Source organism: Columba livia, chromosome 1 (genome assembly GCF_036013475.1).
Source record: "Columba livia isolate bColLiv1 breed racing homer chromosome 1, bColLiv1.pat.W.v2, whole genome shotgun sequence".
NCBI classification, from domain to species: Eukaryota; Metazoa; Chordata; class Aves; order Columbiformes; family Columbidae; genus Columba; species Columba livia.
The window spans coordinates 137,355,651-137,374,713 of NC_088602.1; the positions used below are offsets into that span (position 1 = coordinate 137,355,651).

General features: G+C 39.5%; 1 protein-coding gene across 9 annotated transcripts in view; it reads right to left on the reverse strand.

Annotated features, from left to right (window-relative positions):
* Positions 1-19,063, reverse strand: part of SCUBE1 (signal peptide, CUB domain and EGF like domain containing 1) — a 249,621-nt gene that overhangs the window by 50,487 nt on the left and 180,071 nt on the right. For all 9 annotated transcript variants that reach the window (XM_065050094.1, XM_065050093.1, XM_065050095.1 and 6 more), the window contains one exon: positions 3,316-3,438. In XM_065050094.1, coding sequence (XP_064906166.1) covers positions 3,316-3,438 — 123 coding nt within the window. The remainder of the gene's footprint in view (positions 1-3,315; positions 3,439-19,063) is intronic.

A 19,063-nucleotide genomic window follows, 5' to 3' on the forward strand; every position in this document is an offset into this window, starting at 1 on the left:
TAACAGGGAGCCACAGCACAAGAACCACTCCCTAGCAGAAATAATCCGTGATTGACAATGGTTTTCATCGCAGTTGAGGCTAAAAATGGTTTAGCTGCAAACAGACAAGTGCAGAACATTTTAATGCCCTTTACAAATGCAAGGGCTGCTTACACAAGTACTCTACGTGTAGAGTGGCAAGCTAGTGGCACCAAGTGAGCAGAAAGCTTCGGAGTTCCTGAAAACCAATGAACTTTCCTATCAGGGTATGAGCACAAACAGGAGGAAGAAAATTTCTTGTAATGGGCAGATTCACAGAGGGCAGATTTACAAAAAAATCGAGGTTTCTTCTCCAGGCAGTGCAGGCATTCATATGTGTGATCTTAGGCAAGCTGCTATATTTGGCTTCACCCTTCCTGCCTGAAAAACACAGAGAAACACTTTCCTCTTCACAGGGAGGATGAATGCATGTAAGGCACTTGGTATAATGCAATGGGAGCTCTGCAAACAACCAGAACAAAGTCTGAGACTCTGATACAATTTCCCCGCAATCTTAAAGTCGGCTCGAAGGTCTACAATGAAAGGGCATCAAGGAAATGAGGTGAGGTGGGACAACCTCAGAATTTCACAGGGAATATGAAGAAGGCTTTTTATTGAAACATGTAAAATTGCGTTGTGCTGAAGTTAATGATCATATGAAGAAAGTTATGCAGCAACAGCTTATTTGTATTTTTGAACAGTTTGCAAAATGTTGCTAACACGAACTGTATCTTTGTGGTTTTGTTCTTCTTCACTGATTATTTCCCGTGGTCACAGACTTATCCAGGGGTTCTGCAGCTCGTAAAGGGGCAAGCTTACTAGCTCTTTCCATGAGCATTTTGCCTAAGGTTAGCAGAACATGTTCCCTGACGTCTGTGATTAACTCATTTGGAGATGAACTCCCTATACACTAGGGAGGCCACCTGAACTAAATAGGACTTGGGTCCAAACAACGTAAACCTCTAAGGTCCTAAGTGAGGATTTGGTAAACATGTTGATTCATAACTGAAAGAAATCTTTATTTTTAAAATGAAAACCAGAGGATAACGGTAATGTTGACAGTAGGATTGTAAGTCATAGAAAGTCTATTATGAATCAAAACAACAGGTATAACATGAACAACAGAATCTTTTATTAATACAAATTACACTTTTCTATTTCACACATTGGAAAGCCTAACATGCCCAAAATAAACTTTCCTGAATCTCTCAGTAATGTTCTATGGTCAGCGTTGACTGGCTGTTACCAAAAAACCCCATGGATGATTTATATTCCAGCAGAATCACTAACCACAAACCACATTTTTCTGTCAGACCTGACATTAATAAGTATAACCACTTCCAATAACTATATTCTTGTTGCTGCGGAAGAAGCAAAGTACAGATGATTCATACATCAATGATTTCTTGATCTATAGTCACTTTCCTTCTTTCTTTATTAGGAGGCCTATTGACAAAATGAGTTACCAATTATCACCTCAGGCACCAGACAGGAACTAAATTATTGCAGTGCTCTGTCCACAAAGCGGGCATCATGCCATGTTTGCTGTCTCTGGGGCCCAAATACCTCAAACATCAAACAAGAAATAACTTTGTCCTCCCCATTTCACAGTATGAAGAACCAGTGTTTCTAGGACCAGAGGAACTTCTCCAGCCCAGAAATTCTCTGGGCTTGCACTAATCTATCTGTTACAGCAATAGATAAGCTATACTTGATGAATCAGTCAAAGTACCATGACAGAGACAAGAGTAGACACAGTGTTTGTCCTTGCTCACTGACAACGGAAAAAGTAGGATGGCTACTGCTTTATTCCTTGCATGGCATTTACTGTTACTGGCAACTCACTCATGCAGTAGCCCACGCACACAAAGAAACAAAACTCAGCTGAACAACATTTACAGAGCTGCTTCTAGTTTTCCATTATCACAACAGATATCTGATTATTTACAGGTAGCTTTCAAAGCCTATTACTAAGACTTCGCATAATGAACAAATAAGTTTTGCACCAGCTCTTGCCTAACAAGAATGCAGGGCTTGACTTTTCTTCCGAGTTTTTCACTGGTGTAATTACAATTACTTCAGTGGTGAAACCTCTAGCTGATACCACAGTGAGAGAGCATGTGATGACACCTAAAATTCATGAACCAGAAAGTACTCCTAACTATCTCTAAATATATCACAAAGGGAACATTTCTTGTTAACATTTTGTCCCTATTTTTAGTAGGTACATAAACACCTGACGACATACCCTTGTCTGACATGATCCTACAATGTTATTTCTGCCCAGCCATGTGGCACTAACTGTGCCACTCTCAGCTCTTCGCATCCTGCCCCAGCTTGCAACCAACCTTGCACTGACTCCTTTGTGTCTAATCACACAGTCAGGGTGGAGCAGGCTTCTCAGCCGACGGAAGTACAAATGAGATACAATGGAAACTTTTTGAATGACATATATACCTTCAGACCTTGGTTTCTCTTTTGTTGAGGAACAAAGAAGCGCTCAAATACTAATGCTGTTTTGCACTTCATAACTGTTACATGTTCAAAACCCATGCAAATAGTTACGTACTCATAAAAAGGCAATTCCTGTACAAAATTTTATTGAATATGTTCTCCTTCTGCTTGCCTCTCTGCTGATGCATGCTCATCTCTGCCCTTCTCTAGGAGGCTTTTAAAAAATTAAGTTACAGAGCTCAAATGCTTAAAGCGTCATTTCTCCAAAGGTACATGGTTAGTATCTAAGTTATGAACTTAATTAGTCATAGAATATATAACATCATGTGACTTGGAGAACAAATCACAACATGCACAGCAAACAATACAAAACATACTTCGTTTGAATTCTCACAAAACACCTCTGTTATTGCTCCATAAACAGATGCTGTCAGGCAACGGTGAGCTCACAAATTAGACTATTTATTCAGTTTAAATATTGCAAATGCTCTATTCCAGCAAGCTACCCCAAGTGACTGTGGTGTAAGATAAGCCTCTGCCCCATTAAGATCATAGCAAATTAGAAGATTTGAACATAAGGCTCTTTCCCTGAGCCTATTCCACTACACCACATGGATTTTCCTACTTCAGCAGGACACTGGCATTCCCACTACTAAAAACATGGAAACATTTCCAAAAACCTCCAAACCCAATCTCAGAAAATGGAAATCTGGTAGGTCTTTTCTAACCTTACTTCATATGACAGTAAGACTAAAACCTGTAGTACAAATGACTTAATTACAAAAATAATTCACTGAAAATAACATCCTCATTGTACCAATTGTAAAATAAAGGAAGTATTACCTTGGCAGGTCCGTTCATCTGTGAGAAGTTTATAACCTTTCTGGCAGCTGCACTCAAAGCTGCCAACCGTGTTTCGGCAGAAATGGTCACAGCCACCATTGTTCACCAAGCACTCATCAATGTCTGCAAAGAGTGAAAGAGTAAAAATGTAATTCACAACAGCAATTCAGTAGTTCAGGGCAGGGGTATTGGAGTTTACTAAGACCTCCAAGGATGCTGCTGTCCCTGCTAGGAATCAGGCCTGTCAGATGTTTCCCTTCCCAAACCTTTCTCACCAGGCTTACAAAAGAGCTATGGGCTGAGTTGTTGTGGAGACAGAAGTATTTATCTCAGATGACCCAAGATGAGCACCAGATGAGTCAAGCTGAGGCACTTTGATACCAAAGAACATTCAGGGAAGCTTCTTTGAAGATGTAGTGGTCTGACTGACAGAAGACTTCAGCCTGTGTGTTTTGTTTTGTTTCGTTTTGTTTTGTTTTCTCCCAGGAGAACAGTGCCAAAAAATAGCTCTTTTTAGAGATGAAGAATCAATATCATAAAGCCTTGGCTGCCCGCTTCTGGAAGTGAAAACAAGATCTTTCAGAGAAGTGAGTGGAGAATGATGTATCCTATTGAAAAGCCTCTTGCTATAAGAGCTTTGAAACTTTGAGGTGACAGCTGGCCACTTAAAAAAGCTAATCTTGCAAAATGCAAATTGAGATGCCAAAAGAGCTAATATACAGAGAGGGAAATTTATGAAAGCCAGCATGATGCTGGTGAATGAAGAGCTCATTTAAAAATTATTTGAACTTAGTATGACTTTTAGTGGATGTCATTCTGTCATTTTTGAAAACATACAATTTCTGACATGTGAGAGTAGTACAGCTCTTACCACATTTCTGCATGTAAACTATAAACAGCAGCAACAGGAGCGAGGAGGTAAATCCAGACATTCTAATAGCTGAGAGGCAAATGCAGCCCTCTTTTCTAAATGGCAGTTTGCTGCACTGATGTTGACAGAAACACGCTCAGGAGGATGTACTACTCAAATAAATGAGATCAATGTATATTGTTATAAAGGTTTGCTTATGAGTTTCATTTGTGGCAAAGAGAAAGCAAATTGGCTCCGAGACCCTCGTAACTAATACTACTGCTTATTACCTTCGTTTCTGGTTCTGCCGGAAGTGGCTTTTGCGTTTAGTCCTATGAAAAGCATGAGGGTAAAAAGAGAGGTGGCAGCTGTGCACGCCCTGAGTGCTTTGCACAAAGCCAGCTGAAAACTTTATGTCCTAGGTAGCAAACTTCTCAGCGTGATCTGAAATCAGGAGTCGTGTTTGTTGTCTGTGGTCCTCCAATTTTGGTTAGGATTAGGCTAGCCAAGAACAGAGAACCTTAGACTCCCAACCTGATACATCTGCTAAGGAACACACTGAATGTTGCTCTACAAGAGTATGTAACTACATATAGCAATATGTAACTATTCCTACATTTATACAGTCCTAAAATTACATTTGGCCCTTTGAAGGCAACCACAAGGCTGATGTGGTCACCAGTGAACATGAGTTTGACACCGCTGCTCTACATGATACCACGAGACTAGAGGCAGCAAGTGCTTTGGTGTCAGTTGTGATCACCAGCACAGGTGAGGACCAGCAGTGACAATGCAAGACTTGCCAGACATTTCCATTTGAAGAAATGATTCCTCCCAGCTCCGGTATGTGCAACTGGGACTGTGTTGCAGGTCTTATGATGGATTACCACAACAGTCCTCTCCTGCGCAGCACAGGTGTACCTAACCATAGTTTTGCTTGCCCTGACAAAACTGTTGGGCAAATGGAATTGTGAATTAAAATTACTAATATATTACACATCATAAACACACACAGTAGTCATCCATCATGAAGAAGATCTCTTTTACCCATGATAAGAACAACATGACCTTTGGGCTACTTTGCTGCCTGAGACTGCTTGAAGCAGAAATTACTTGCAGCCTGTCAAACACCATTCTGAAGTAAGGATTGATGTTTTAAATGATGGCCCCTGGATTTCACATATTAACTTCCAAACCATAAGGGACAAAAATGAAACCCTCCTGCCCTCAGATGCTGGATTTAAAGCTGTTAATCATTGTAATTCCACTGACAATGCAGCATATCAGTTTTACACCAGCAATTTTTTGGAATAATCCTGAACCAGGATCTGAGTGAAACCTGGGAGAGTCCATGGGAAAAGAAAGTATTTATTCAGTTCTTGTAGTTGGAAAACATGATGTGGCCTTGTGAAACCAGAACCTTCAAAACAGAATAGAGGTCAAAACTGTTAGCTGCAAAAACATTCTAAATAACACAAATAGCGCCAATGTCTCTGCTTTCACTGTATTTCTTTCCACGGCCATAGCGAGACTGACAAGGCATGTAAAAATTATTTCACTCTATGGAGAGCAATGCATTGCTGCATTTCACTTGAAAGAGAGCAGTATCCAACCGTATCATGTCTAACTGGTTCATAGAAATTGCACCATGTCTATATCCCCCTATTTTTCTTTCCATAGCTATAAATAATTCATGTCACGAGCCATGTGAAAATGAATGATTCCACTGTGTGAGAAGGTAAGGCCCCATTTATCTTTAAACTGACTGGTACCCAACTTTGCCAAGTGCCTGTTGTGGTCTTCACAGAGAGAACACATGTCTACCTATCATGTAGGAAAAGAAAACACAGTGGAAACCCATCAGGGTATCTCTACCAGCTTAGAAATTACTTGGTCACATCTTTCCATACTATTATTTGGTCTGTGTACGGGAGTCATACACCTGGTATCTTCATACATAGTTCTCAAGTGGCTCCTTTTCAAGTGGCGATGCAGGTTGCAGAAGAACAGCTCCAACTTTCCACAGTGCTCTGCTTCGCTGCATCCCCAGAAATGCAGAAGTATATAAAGAACTATATTTCTCCACAGGGCATTCTATGTAAAACGCCCCGATGATCAGTGTCAGACAACGTGCTGGTCATTTCAGACTAGGAGGTCTGATGGGCTTTTAGTGCATTAGCAATGAGTCAATATTGTTAAATGATACCTTGGTTATACAAGCTGCTGATCTCCTGCAATTACCAACTGATGTGTTCAGTACAAATGGGAGACAAGCAGAAATGCAAAATACAGACCAATGAAAAACCACAGAAGCATTAAAATTTACTAGTCAAAAATGTCAGATGCAAGTACGGCATAACAGGCAAGCCAGCACTCAAGCCTCCCATTAGCTCTGAAAATGGTTAATTCCTCTCCTTCCATGCAGCTAAAACCAAACAAAAGCAAACAGAAGATTTGAACAAAGGTAGATAAAATCTTCTTTAAAGTTGTAATATTCGGGTGGAAAAAGACCATCGCAAATATTAGGCTGGAGATGGAACTCTCCAACACCCATGTAAAATTCACAAATAGCTGACAAGTTCCACTCCAGCTTCTGTGAGCCCCTGCCATCTCTATGTGCATTGTTAAGTTTGGGCTTGCAGCAAATCGCATAAGCAAAGGCCTGGCATCAAGAAAGCCACTGTGATGAAGCCAAGCACGACTACTCTCTGGATCTGCTTATGTGACTCTGCAGCCTTGTGGCATTTGCTAATAAGTCACAGTTTTGGTACACAGATCCAAGTGCTCTATTAAAATGCCCTTTCTTTGTAGTTATTTTGCAAAGCACTCCATATTTTTTTGGACAGTCAAAAGCTAATTTCAGAAGAATGGAAGGCATAGTAATTTTGGAAGAATAAAGGAGGAATAAATAAAATATTTCTGAAATAAGTGATTATCCTAAGTTTTTTGAGGATCTCAGCATATGAGGGAGGCAGTGGAATCAGCTTTAAATAAAACTTTTCAGCTTTACATAAAGGAACAGAAACTCAGATGCTTTGTGGTAACTTGCATAGCCACAATTTGACTAGATGAAACAAGCAGTCTGTTATTTCTCATGTCCTTATGATGATCAATGGGAATGACTGGTTCTGTTCCACTTGTGCCTTCTAAAGCTCTGCTCAGCGTAATTCATATTTGGAAGGATCTGGTTCTGATCAGGGTGCACGTGTGCACACCTCTGTGCCTGTGTGCATATAAACTCACAAAGATTTGCCTTGCTGCATACAAGTCAGAAAACAAATTAAAGAGTATGGATTTTAGGCAACTTAGAATTTAACATTTCACATAAGCTGCTTAAAGGCAACTGAAAGGGCAATCAATGTGCAGTCTTCACTTAGCTGTTGAACAATGATGAATATGGAGATTTCCAAAGCCTCATCACAGGCGGAAGTGAGGTTTCTCCTTTCAATGGCTGGACAAATATTTGAACTGATTGTGTCTGTCTAATCCTTTGCAGTTCTAAAATGCTACCCAGCTCCAGGAAAATGAGAGTCCCAGCTCAACCTAAAATCATTATGGAAGCTTCATACCCTTCTTGTTTTTATTAATGACAGCATGTTAGGATTAATAATGCTATTGCCAGCATACAGTAGACATCAATATAGACATATTTTCTGCAAAGTGGGCCAGTCTGCTAATTCTTCTTATTCCTTGCTTTCATACTTTTCCTTTTCTTCCCTTTTCTCATGCTTCTACAAATCACCACTGTCCCCCAAACCTTATAGCTAGCGTTGCCTTGTTGACACAAGTATTAGTTCCCTGATACATACAGACCACAAAGTACTTTATAAAGCAGCCACAAAACTTTTAAATCCCATGTCAGAGGTGGGGAAATAGTGGCACAGACAAACAAACTCATCCACACTTGAATCCAAGCCCAGTGCACAACCAAGCAGATTGCTTTGCTTAGACGGTGTATCAACCAGCACAGGCTTGCATAAAACACATGCTTTTTTACATGTTTCTCTGCATTACAAATATTACCAAAGCCACCAATGCTCAGATTCCAGTTATTTTAACATTCATCTGTCACTTTGCAATAAAACTGGAAATCTACTGAGTAACTCGGGTTTAGCCTAAGCATAACCTATCGGGCTATACTTGCAATGCTCTAAACAACATTTTCCGCAGTGTCTTAAATAAAGCATGCCAGGGATATTTTATTAAGGTATAATGATAATTTCATAACCCTGGACTCATTGGAGTCAGTGCCACCACGAGAAAATCTAAATGAAAATACAACTGCTGCTGTTCCCTCTAGAAAACATGGAGCCAGCTGTTGCCTGGTAGTTTACAGGGATTTAGAAGTCCCAGTTGCAGTTTTACAAAGGATTTATCTAGCAGTGTGGGCAAGTTGAAACCTCCTCTATTTTAGTTCACCTGTATAATGGGGTATTGATATTTTCAGGACCAATACTTTAAAATGGATTATCATAATTTAACAAAGCATTATGAATCAAAGTCATTTACTGTCAAAATTTTTTAGTCAAATGACAGTTGTTTTTAATTTGTGGTCTGGGCTTCTGAATGGTTTGATACAGCAGGAAGTTCCATGTTGGCAGTGTTTTGTGCTGGAGGATTTTGTGAATATGTGCAGGATTCTACGGCCGTCTTTACTTTATGAAGGTATATGTGCTGTACCACCACTCTACCTGTGACTGCATAGCTCATTGCCTCTAATATGCTTTGCATGTTTCAGGGAGGAATATTTCCATTTATGCAATGTCTTCAACTTGAGGATTTCAAAGCCTAGCATCTTATCAACTTCATTACATTAAACCTACACAACACATCTGCGGGAGAGATAAGTTTAATTAATTCTCCTTTAACAAATGTGAAACCGAGACAGGCAGGGAGGCAGGGTAGTGTGTGACTTCCCTGCATCAGATAGCTACAAAATGAAAAAAGGCATATATTACAGCACCTCTAATTTGAGTTTTGCTCTTCAGTGACATCCTCATTTTCCCTCCCACAGTGCTAATTAACTGTAATGTATGATAATCATTACTGAATTGAAGTTCCACTAAGTAGCAAATGAAGGTTCTCTGTTTAATTAGCTTTATGGCTAGGCTGTGGGGCAAGGCATTTTCCTAATTAACAGAATTAAAACTCGACTGGGCAGACAGGAATGAGTGTAATTAAAATTTAATCTCTCTCATTCTGAAAACAGGCTGCCCACAAAATAGGGAGCTTTGTGTAAATGCTCTTAGAGCACGGAAAGGTTGAGGCAGGTTTCAACACATTTCCCTCATGTCACTTTCTCCATTTTCACCTGTTATCTTTGCAATTTCATGAAGAAACCTGTCTTCCAACCCAGATGGTAATCTGTCACATATGGATTTAGGTGTCAGCTATTCTCCTCCAGGATGTATCCACTCTGACAGTATCCACCAACCAATCAATAAAAGAGTCTGCCAGGCTGCCAAGAGATCAATCACCTTGTAAAACAAACATTATGACCTATTATTTTCTTATTACAGTTAATTAGATTTATAAAGCACAAAAAGCTTCGAAAGTTAAAAACTTCGAAATGCTGTCAGAATAGTTTAGGCCCTGGTTTCTCATTTGTGAAAGGCAAGGGATTTGCTCAATCTAATGTGAAAAGAAAGGATTTTCACTTAAAATTTTTGCTGAACACTGAATGCTTTTTTAAACTTTAAAACATGTTAGTGCAATGCTATGAAACCAAACAGCGCAGGCTGTCTCAGGCTGTGACACCAGAATGTGAAGTGGACTGGAGACATAAAAAAAATAGACTGATAAAGTGATTTACTGTCTAGGCTGAACTAAATGCAAAACCCCTCCCTGCCTGCTAGCCCCTGCCCCTCCCCCAGCCACAGGAATACCAGAAAATAAAGTTTTCCTCCTGCTGTAACATTTTATCAATCAAAATGCTTTTTATAAAACAATGGAGAGGAAGAAATAAATGTGCAGTTAAGACTCCCATCATTATTTCAGGACAACAAATAAAATCTCTGTTTTACAAAGCATGTGGACAATACAGCACATCAGACTCTGGGAAATGCAGAAGGTAACAGTGATCATGTAAACACATGCAGACCTGGGGGCTGTGGTTAAAGTAGTGGTACAGGAATGTGCAAATATATTGTGCTGACTACTGTCTACCTTAATTATTCACACAGCCACTATGACCACAATAATTCTATGTTTAATATTTCTGCATTTTACACAGGAGGAGCTGAGGCAGAAGTTGCTGAAGATTATACACTACGGCAACAGTAAAGGAGTTAGTTCAGCATCTCTTAATGTATAAATTGGACAAAACTGGGGAGCTGACATCCCTGGTCATCTTCTCTGTACCAAGTCTCACTAAAAAACAAGGCCTTGCCGTTACACTGTTCCATTTTTCTGTGTAATCTCACAAAGAGCAAAGGGGTAAGTGATCAAGCTGTGCACTACTGGACCAAGAAACAAGAATCCCTAGACTTAACGTAACAACTCAATTTACCTTTACTCATCATTGTTTTCATTTTCCCTCTTGGAATTGCTATCTCCTGAGGAAAGCTGTGTGCTTATTTCCCAATAATCTCAGTTTGCTTCTAACAAATGTGTTTGATTTAATGAATTAAATTTTAAAAATAAAACTGGTATTAAGGACAGCTGATGATACTGATGATCTCTCAAAAATCCCACTGAAACTATGGTAGCTTTCCTATGATAAAGCTGCTCCTGCTGAAAAGGACATCCGAATGCAGTTAGCCCACGATAACTGAAATGCCTCTTTGCTGATGACCAAAAGTTAACCCCCCCAAAACTTTTGGAAGATGTTACTTCAAGCAACCAGTGACCAGTTCTGCACCAGGGAAGACAGATACTTCACCAAGACCAGGATCTAGCCATATAAAAAACAAGCTCTATTTTATGATAAAAAAGCAATAATAAAAGAATGAAAAAAAATACCGTAAGTTTTGAATGTTGGTAGCTATGATTATGTGAGTAGTCAACCCTCAAATTACAGAAAGCACAGCACACTTTTACATAATAAACTGCGGTTGCTGATCCGCGGGGAGCTTTATATTGTTGAATAATTGCAAGGTCTTTTCAGCAACTGAAATGCAAAATATGACCCTCCCAAGCATTAATTTAAAGGATTTGGCATTTTCAAAGGGGAGGTTCACAAAGACAAATAACAACTGCAAGTTTCCAGGGAACAGGGATATTGCCTAGTCATGAAAAAACCCTAACTTAGTACACATGAATTTATTTTGTGGGGATAGATGGAACCCTTGGGAGGGAACAAAACTGAATGAGCTACATGGCAGCTGACCCAAGTCTGCAGTTTTTTAATGGAAGATAATCTGTTATATTACATTTGTCTGTCATGAAGAAGTCTACAGCAGACAAATGAATTGTATGTCTTTAACCTAAAACAAAACAAAAGGCAATCGCCTCCAAAATAGGGAAGGGGCAGTGAAAGTTTCACACACATTCTGGAGTAGATAAATTTGCAGCAACAGTTAACAGGCAGATGTTATCCGCAGTTTTATTTCTTCGATTCTGCTCTCCATCAGCTCTTCTTTTTTTTTTGGTCGTCTTTTCCTTTGTTTTCTCTCTGACAAATTTCACCTGTGTTGGTACCTTCAATCAGCATTTCCACTCATTTTTTTAAAACCCCATGGGTTTATCATTTAATTTTTCCTCATTGTGGCCTGGAACTCCAATTCTCTCTTAAAAAGTCTGGATCGAATTATGTCTGTATAGCTAAAATTTACTGTTCCGATGCCCAGTCAACATACACAGCCATCAGCCAGTGTCCAGTTTCTCACTTTTCTGATCCCCTCCTTAGGCTTGACCACTTACAGCAACCTACCACCAAGAGTTTTCTACCTTTCCCTCCCTCAAATTCCATACATTTTCTGCTGGTGATCAGCACTTTTCTGATTCTGCAACGTCTCCTCCACCACCTATGATTTTACCACCAACTTTGCTAACCCTTCACCTCCCACTGTGCCTCCCTATGCCCCTCAGTCGGATGCTCTGTCATCTTACCACATGCCAGATTTGCCTCTGCACCAACAATAGTCAACTCCCTCTTTTCTCAAAAAAAGTGGGGAAAAAATTTAGAATCGTAATTCTGAGTCACCTCCCAGTCTTATCAAGCCTTGAAACAGTTGTTTCCAGGGCAGTAGATGACTATGGCCCCCTCACTGGACATGACATGGAGCTTTCTACTGAGCTGCTCCAGCTGTCTGCCAGATGCTCTTACCATTTTCCTCACATTGGGTTGATTTTATTTGTTCTTCGTCAGAGACTGGATAACATTGACGTAATCACATAAAATGACTGTGGCCTCAGTAACAAGGCTATCACCGACAGGCCTCAACGTTTGCTTCTTTAATCCGCATTTAGGTAGTTATGCTGAAAATGTTTTTGTAGCTGCCTGGGAGCTCATGCTCTGGTCTGATTTCCTAGTCGTATCCATCTCTTCTAAAACAAGCAGCTCTTTTGATAAACTGAACTTGACCATTGCTCCTCCATCAGATACTCAGTCTTCCCTCTCCCACTCCCAACGTTTATTAGGTTTTATTGGACACAGATGGTCTTGTGTCTTGCTCATGTCCTACCAAAACAAAAATAACCTCAAGACTGCCTCTGTTATTTAAAATTCCCTTTTGGCTTCAGTGGACCATTTGTCACTCCTATAAAATAAATTTAGAAAATTTCCTTTGCATCTTCTTTCAACAAGTACAAGTCCACCTGTTATCTCGGCTGCATAGTCCATGCATGTGGTTGATTCATATGCCAAAGAAATTCCTGGAGAAGCATTTACTGAGTTGCACTATAACACAATCTTCTTGGTGCTTTCACAAAGAGGTTACAAGGCCTGTGTTCTCAGAAACTCTTGCCGGTACTTAAGCAGTGAACAGGACCACTGTTTTCATGACAGAAGTCCTCATTTTCCTCTCATTTAATGTTGTTTTTATTACTTTTTTCTTTGGTTAGGCAGCTGCATCTATTGTTTCATAGTCCTACAACACCCACCCTTTGGTCACCTTTTTGGCACAAATGCCTCCATTTTCTTAATCATAAGGGTTTTGCCAGAAGAGGTGTATTCGGAAGGGGAAGAGATAAGGAGATCCTTTGCTGCTGGGGCAACATCTGCCCAGGAAATCTGTTGGTGTCCATAAATCACTTGAGAAGTTTAAGATTCACACAACTCTGCCTTTACCAAGAAGCTATCTGCTTCCTTCTTGAAAATGGCATGTGATCTCATGATGCTTTAACTACACAGAAGCACTGGAAAATGGTCAGAACTTGGTTGTCAGAAGGCATTTTGAAGAAAGTTCAGCTATTTTAATCGAACATTTAATTGCACATTTAATCTGTGCATCACATATATAGAAAATGACTACTTTTGTTCCTCCTAAAAGCACTAGCCTTGTTACTGGAGGACCCCCATTTTCACTATCATCATTCTTCACATCAGTCTCACGTTCATGAATTTATTTAGGTGCTGACTTCTCATAAAAGGCAAAGACATTCCTCTGTCCATTCTCCATTCTGTGTCATACAATTTATGCATGTAAACATTTAAAAGTTTGTTTGTTTGAGTTTTTTTTATTTGGTTTTAGGATAAAAGACAGACCTCAGCCACAAGATTTGTATTTGCCTTGTGTTCAACATGGAGAGGGCAAAGGTATTTTTTGTTTTGATTCATGATTGCAGTGTTTTGTGATAATATCTCATCTATTTTCTGATAGCTCTCTGCTTACATGTACAGAGAAGCAAACTCAAAGGGTGTTTATATTTGAACATGCACTTATTTCTAGTTACAAACACTGCTAAGTGGTACAGAGTCATGTAAGGGGTCTGATGGAAGTAGAGTTGCTGTATAATGAACTATGAAAACTAGATCTTGATTTGGCTATTGGGAAGTTTACTCTTGGTTTAAGATGATGAGAAGCAGGGAGAAAGTCATTCAGGGAAAAAGAATGGCTCAAAATAAACCACTTCAGTAAACACTTAAGGGTTGTTAAAAGACAACGCATACTTCAATAACTAACTTCAAAAAATTCTTCCCCCTGACTCCAGACAGCTCGTGAACTGCCTTTGACAAACAGGCTACTGACTGCTTTTGATAAAAATCAGGGAAGTTCGATTCCTCTGGAGTAGGACATTTTTCTGAGTGAGTGACACAGAAGGTACAAGAAAACCCGAGTGGAACTGGAATTTTGCTGCATTGACTTCCACAAGTGAGTGGAGAACACAGGCCTCTTTGCAACACTGTATTAACATTCACTTTTTTTTCTTTTTCTTTTTTTTTTCATAGTTGAGATCAAGAAGAGTCACTTCATTCCTCACTGGTCAGACTCTGAAGGGGAGTGGAATGGGTAATTCAGTTCAGATATAGTTTCAAGACAAGTCCAGTGGATACCCTATAGGATGGGATTAGACTATTTGCATGTGCTTATGAGCATGTTATTGTGATAGGGTATGAGTTTAGAGGGTGCCAGCTGTTCTGTGTAACTTCCCAATGCACGTACCTTTAAGCCTGTGCAAATAGGAGGTAATTTAGCCATATGATGCAAAACCTCTAATCCCATCAGGAATTACCAAGGCTGATGTGCTTATTTTTCCTTGGGGTCAGCTATTCTTCTGACCATATTCTAAAAAATGGAACACTGTGGGATTCCTGAGAGAAGCAAAAGGCATAAGGTCCAGAACCAAAGTTGATGACCACTGAGAGCTGATGCATAGAAGAGAGGACAGACATTCTAGTTCGGTATCCATGGCAGAGGCAATATGGGCCTTGGGGATCAAAGGAGGGGTCACAGAAGGTACAGTCTATACAAAGGCCTGAGGATGATAACCTCTATCTTAAAAATGAAATAGTAATTTTCAATGCCTTTGTTTGTTTTCTGAGGTTCTTGACTTGAAATTCCACAAGGACTCAGTTTTCTGAAACGTCTGAGAAATTTTCCCCTAAAAAGCCTGAAGCATATATGGCCAATCACTTGCCACTCCCAGAAATCATGGTTAAAATGTTCTGTCTGCTTGGGTCAGCTTCTTCACAGAAGGTCTAAGCACTCAGTGTATCTCAATCTGTTTCCATTTGCAAAGTTTTGCATTTTTTACAACTAGATATATGAAAATAGTAAATAAAAGCCTACTAAGAGTAATCCTGTCTTTCCCTTAGTTACTTTTGACAGACTCTAAGCAACATGCATACTGTTGCTCTGGGATATCCCAGAGCAATCCAACCCAGATAGCTTTATTTATGCGCAGCAAGCCATGATAAGCTACTTATTACCTTAATGAAAAGCTGCTCTCACTAGTCATCACTCTAACTTTGACTGAGAGTAAGGCTAAGGGACTGTTTTCCATACACTATTTTCCAAACCAAGTACAATATAAGGCACCATATCAGCAGAATGTTAACAACATTTAATCTGTTGTACACCAAATTACTCTAGCATCAAGCAGCAATGGTATGAACTAGTATTAAACTTAAGAGTACAACCACTCTATTAACTACATAAATTATCTTAAAGATCTGCCACAGAAGTAAATGGCCATTTCAGGTGCTGCAATTATCAAGGAAAACGTAATCAGAAGAAAAGGGAATGAGACAAGCAGGTCTCTGCCCTCTCTGGCTTTGCCAGATGTCCCCTTCAAAAACCCCACTGCTGCTTGTAGTCTTCTGACTGACATTTATGCTGACATTTGCTGCTGCCACAGCACCCTGACTGCAGCGGAGGTGATGACTGCCAGCAACTTACTGCATTTGAGTTTATTCTTTCACACCATTTGCATGTATTTTTTTCCCCTTTTTTTTGATAGAGTACTAGAAAATGCTAATGGCTCATTATAGCCAATGGCTCATAATGTTTATTTTCCTCAAAAAACACGTGTCTAATGTGGAGGAAGCTAAAAAGACCTCTTCATGTCTTAAAAATCTTTGTGTTCCTAGAGGAAGATGAGCTGGAAAAAGCTTTTTTTGTATGTCCCAGGCCCTGCTCTGAGTGCCAATCCAATACATATTGACACACAATGTAGTGTAGAGCAGGCACCAATATTCCTTTCACTGTGCGGAGTACTGCAGGTATCACACTAACTGATACTGCTAATGGGAGATGCACAGAAAGTAGCCTGCAGATCTCAAGTGGGGATTGTCAGGCAGCTATCAACAGATTTGCCTCTATAAGCAATCCCTAGAAGTTTAAATTCTTGAGGAGATAATTTAAATACCTTTTACTTTGAACTGCTGATATATGTGAGTTAATTGAACAGGGAACACAATTCCAGCTTTACAGCACAGTATCTTAGTGATTCTAATGCAGTGTGTTCCTTGAAGTTATGCAGAAGCTAAATATCTAAACTCTGTAAGTGTGTACCTTCTAATGGAAGTTACATACTTCAGCAGAGACCTTAAGTTACCTTTCAGCATGCTTTTTTAGTGGTGTCTTTTCTAATGCTTCTTATGCATTTATGAAAAAGTCATGTATACCTTTGGTAAGATGATAGTCTCACTCAAACAGAAACCTAAGAATTTTCTGTAGCAGCCTAACCAAGGAAAACTTTTTGTATCTGAGTGACTACTTTCAAGGAGGCCTCTTTATAGTGAAGGAAGAAAACTAGAACAGTACCCAAGCCAAAACAATAAAAAAGTTCATTCATTTGCATTCAGTTGTGTCCGTCTTGCATTTCCCTCTTAGGGGAGATAAATTTTAGTTCAGAAGACCTGATCCAAACATACAGATTTGATTCTAAAGTTACTGGGACACTTCCATGATATGAAAAGTGTGGCCACCTGTGCGACTTAAGTTCTATCTGCCTTGGTGCAAACTTGACTGATGCATGTATTGTATAGAGGTTATCTTGCACAGGGATATATTTTACTGTCAAACTTTTACTGGCATGTAAAGAAAAGTCAAGTCAGGGACACTAACTAAACAAAACCTGAATTCATCATAGATAATTACTCCTACTGCAAAAACTTCCCCATTTAGGCAATCAGTGAAAAAAATAGGCTACTCTGATACATATCCAATCAATCACAGTCAAACAAAGGCAGTATCATAAGTCAAGGAAGCCAATAATTGGCATACCAGATTAACAACTGCATCCTACTAATAATAAAGAACATAAATAACCTTCAACTCCTTCCAGTGTTTCTTTCTAGGGAAAGTAGAAACTTTTTTAGTTTCACATGAATTGATCGGGACTGACAAGATGCAATTCTAAAAGGTTTCGTCAATTTAATCCAATTTAGAGAAAAAAACCTACACCAAATTCTAAGTGATTTTGACTACTGGAATGATGGAGGAAATTATAACTGTTCACAGATATTCTGTAGCCTGGAAATGAAGCCAAATTGGCCAGCTAAACTGTTCGTTGTGAGCTCTTCACTTAGTGTGTTCTGAATGAAAAGAGAGGAAAGCCTTCAACATCTGAGTCATATTCTTGTATCAAACTGATGTCAAGCATTAATTTTTTAACATTTAATTAAACCTTTCAGTTAATATTTAACAAAACGTGACATATTTTGCTTCATTGAAACTCATTCTGTAACAAAATCTTTCCTCAGAGAAACAATTCTGTTTTCAAAAATTAATTCACTTTCAGAGTTTCACTTTTTGTATTCCCAAACCCCAATTTTAAATGCATTTTCCTCCTATAATAGGCTGCAGCTGAGAAAGATAAAAAAGAGCAATTACTATGTCAGCCTACTAAAGCCAATGTAAAAATTCCCTTTTATTTCAATAAACTTTGATTTGGTCCTTTGGCTGAAATTCTTCATTAGTTTCTATGCTCCTGCTTGTCTTTTGTAGATTGCATGATGATAAGGATGGTTATAGAGTTGCATTAGTGGACAAACCATTCAACACTAAGGCATTTTTGATGTTCCCACTGTAGCGCAGTCAAGTATTTAAGCGTGTAAGCACCACATTTCTTTGCTGCATCTGAATGCAAAAGGATGGGGGCCTGTTTCAAGGAAGTGGAGAGCACATCACACTGCTGGGTAACCATGACAATGAGACAGCAGGAAGAAGAAATGTTTGCCTAAACAGCATCCAGCCACATAACCCCAGCGTAACACCGCTCTAGTTAAACAATATGCCAGAGTGCTAAGGAGGGCCTGCTTACTGTTGCACAGTAAATAAAATGCCCCATCTCTAGGTGGAGATGTGCAGGGACCTTTCTGTCTCCTGAATACATGTCCATGGGATCACCTGGGCTTGGAAAAGATCTATTCATGCATGTGAATTAACACTGCTGTATTTAGCCACAGCTGGTGGCAGATTATCAATGTAACATCATATTGCTACTAAAACCACTGACATTTTAGCACAGCTGAATATCTACCTCCCTAAAATCCCACTGTCAAGCTTACCTATGAAAATGATGCAACATAGCAAGTTAGCTAAACAAAATAATACACATCTTGCTATTACAAATAATCTACAGGGCACTGCAAAGTTAAGTGGCACTTTATAGATGCTTATTGAAAAGTCATATTTGAGATGTGGCTTTTGCTCTATAATCCTTAGAAATCCACTTATGCTTCTCTTCTCCTGCTTAAAAATTGTTTTCTCTGCCATTTGATGCCAGGTGTTCAGCAAGTGCTATACCCTCCACAGTTCCTCTATGCCTACGTGTACAGAGCTGGGAAATTGCATTACTCTGGGGCACAAGAGTGCCCTGGGGGCACAGCTGCTTTGTTAAATGCCCGAGGCAGAGACGGAGCACATCAGATACACAGTCCTACATTTTACGCCATGCCAGAAGCCTGTGGCCCTTCCTTTTGCTCTAATTAACTTCTTAGAGAATCCACAAAGAAAGCTCCCGTCTCTCTCAGATGTCTTTTACAGTCATTCCCAGTCCTTCTCTAGTGTA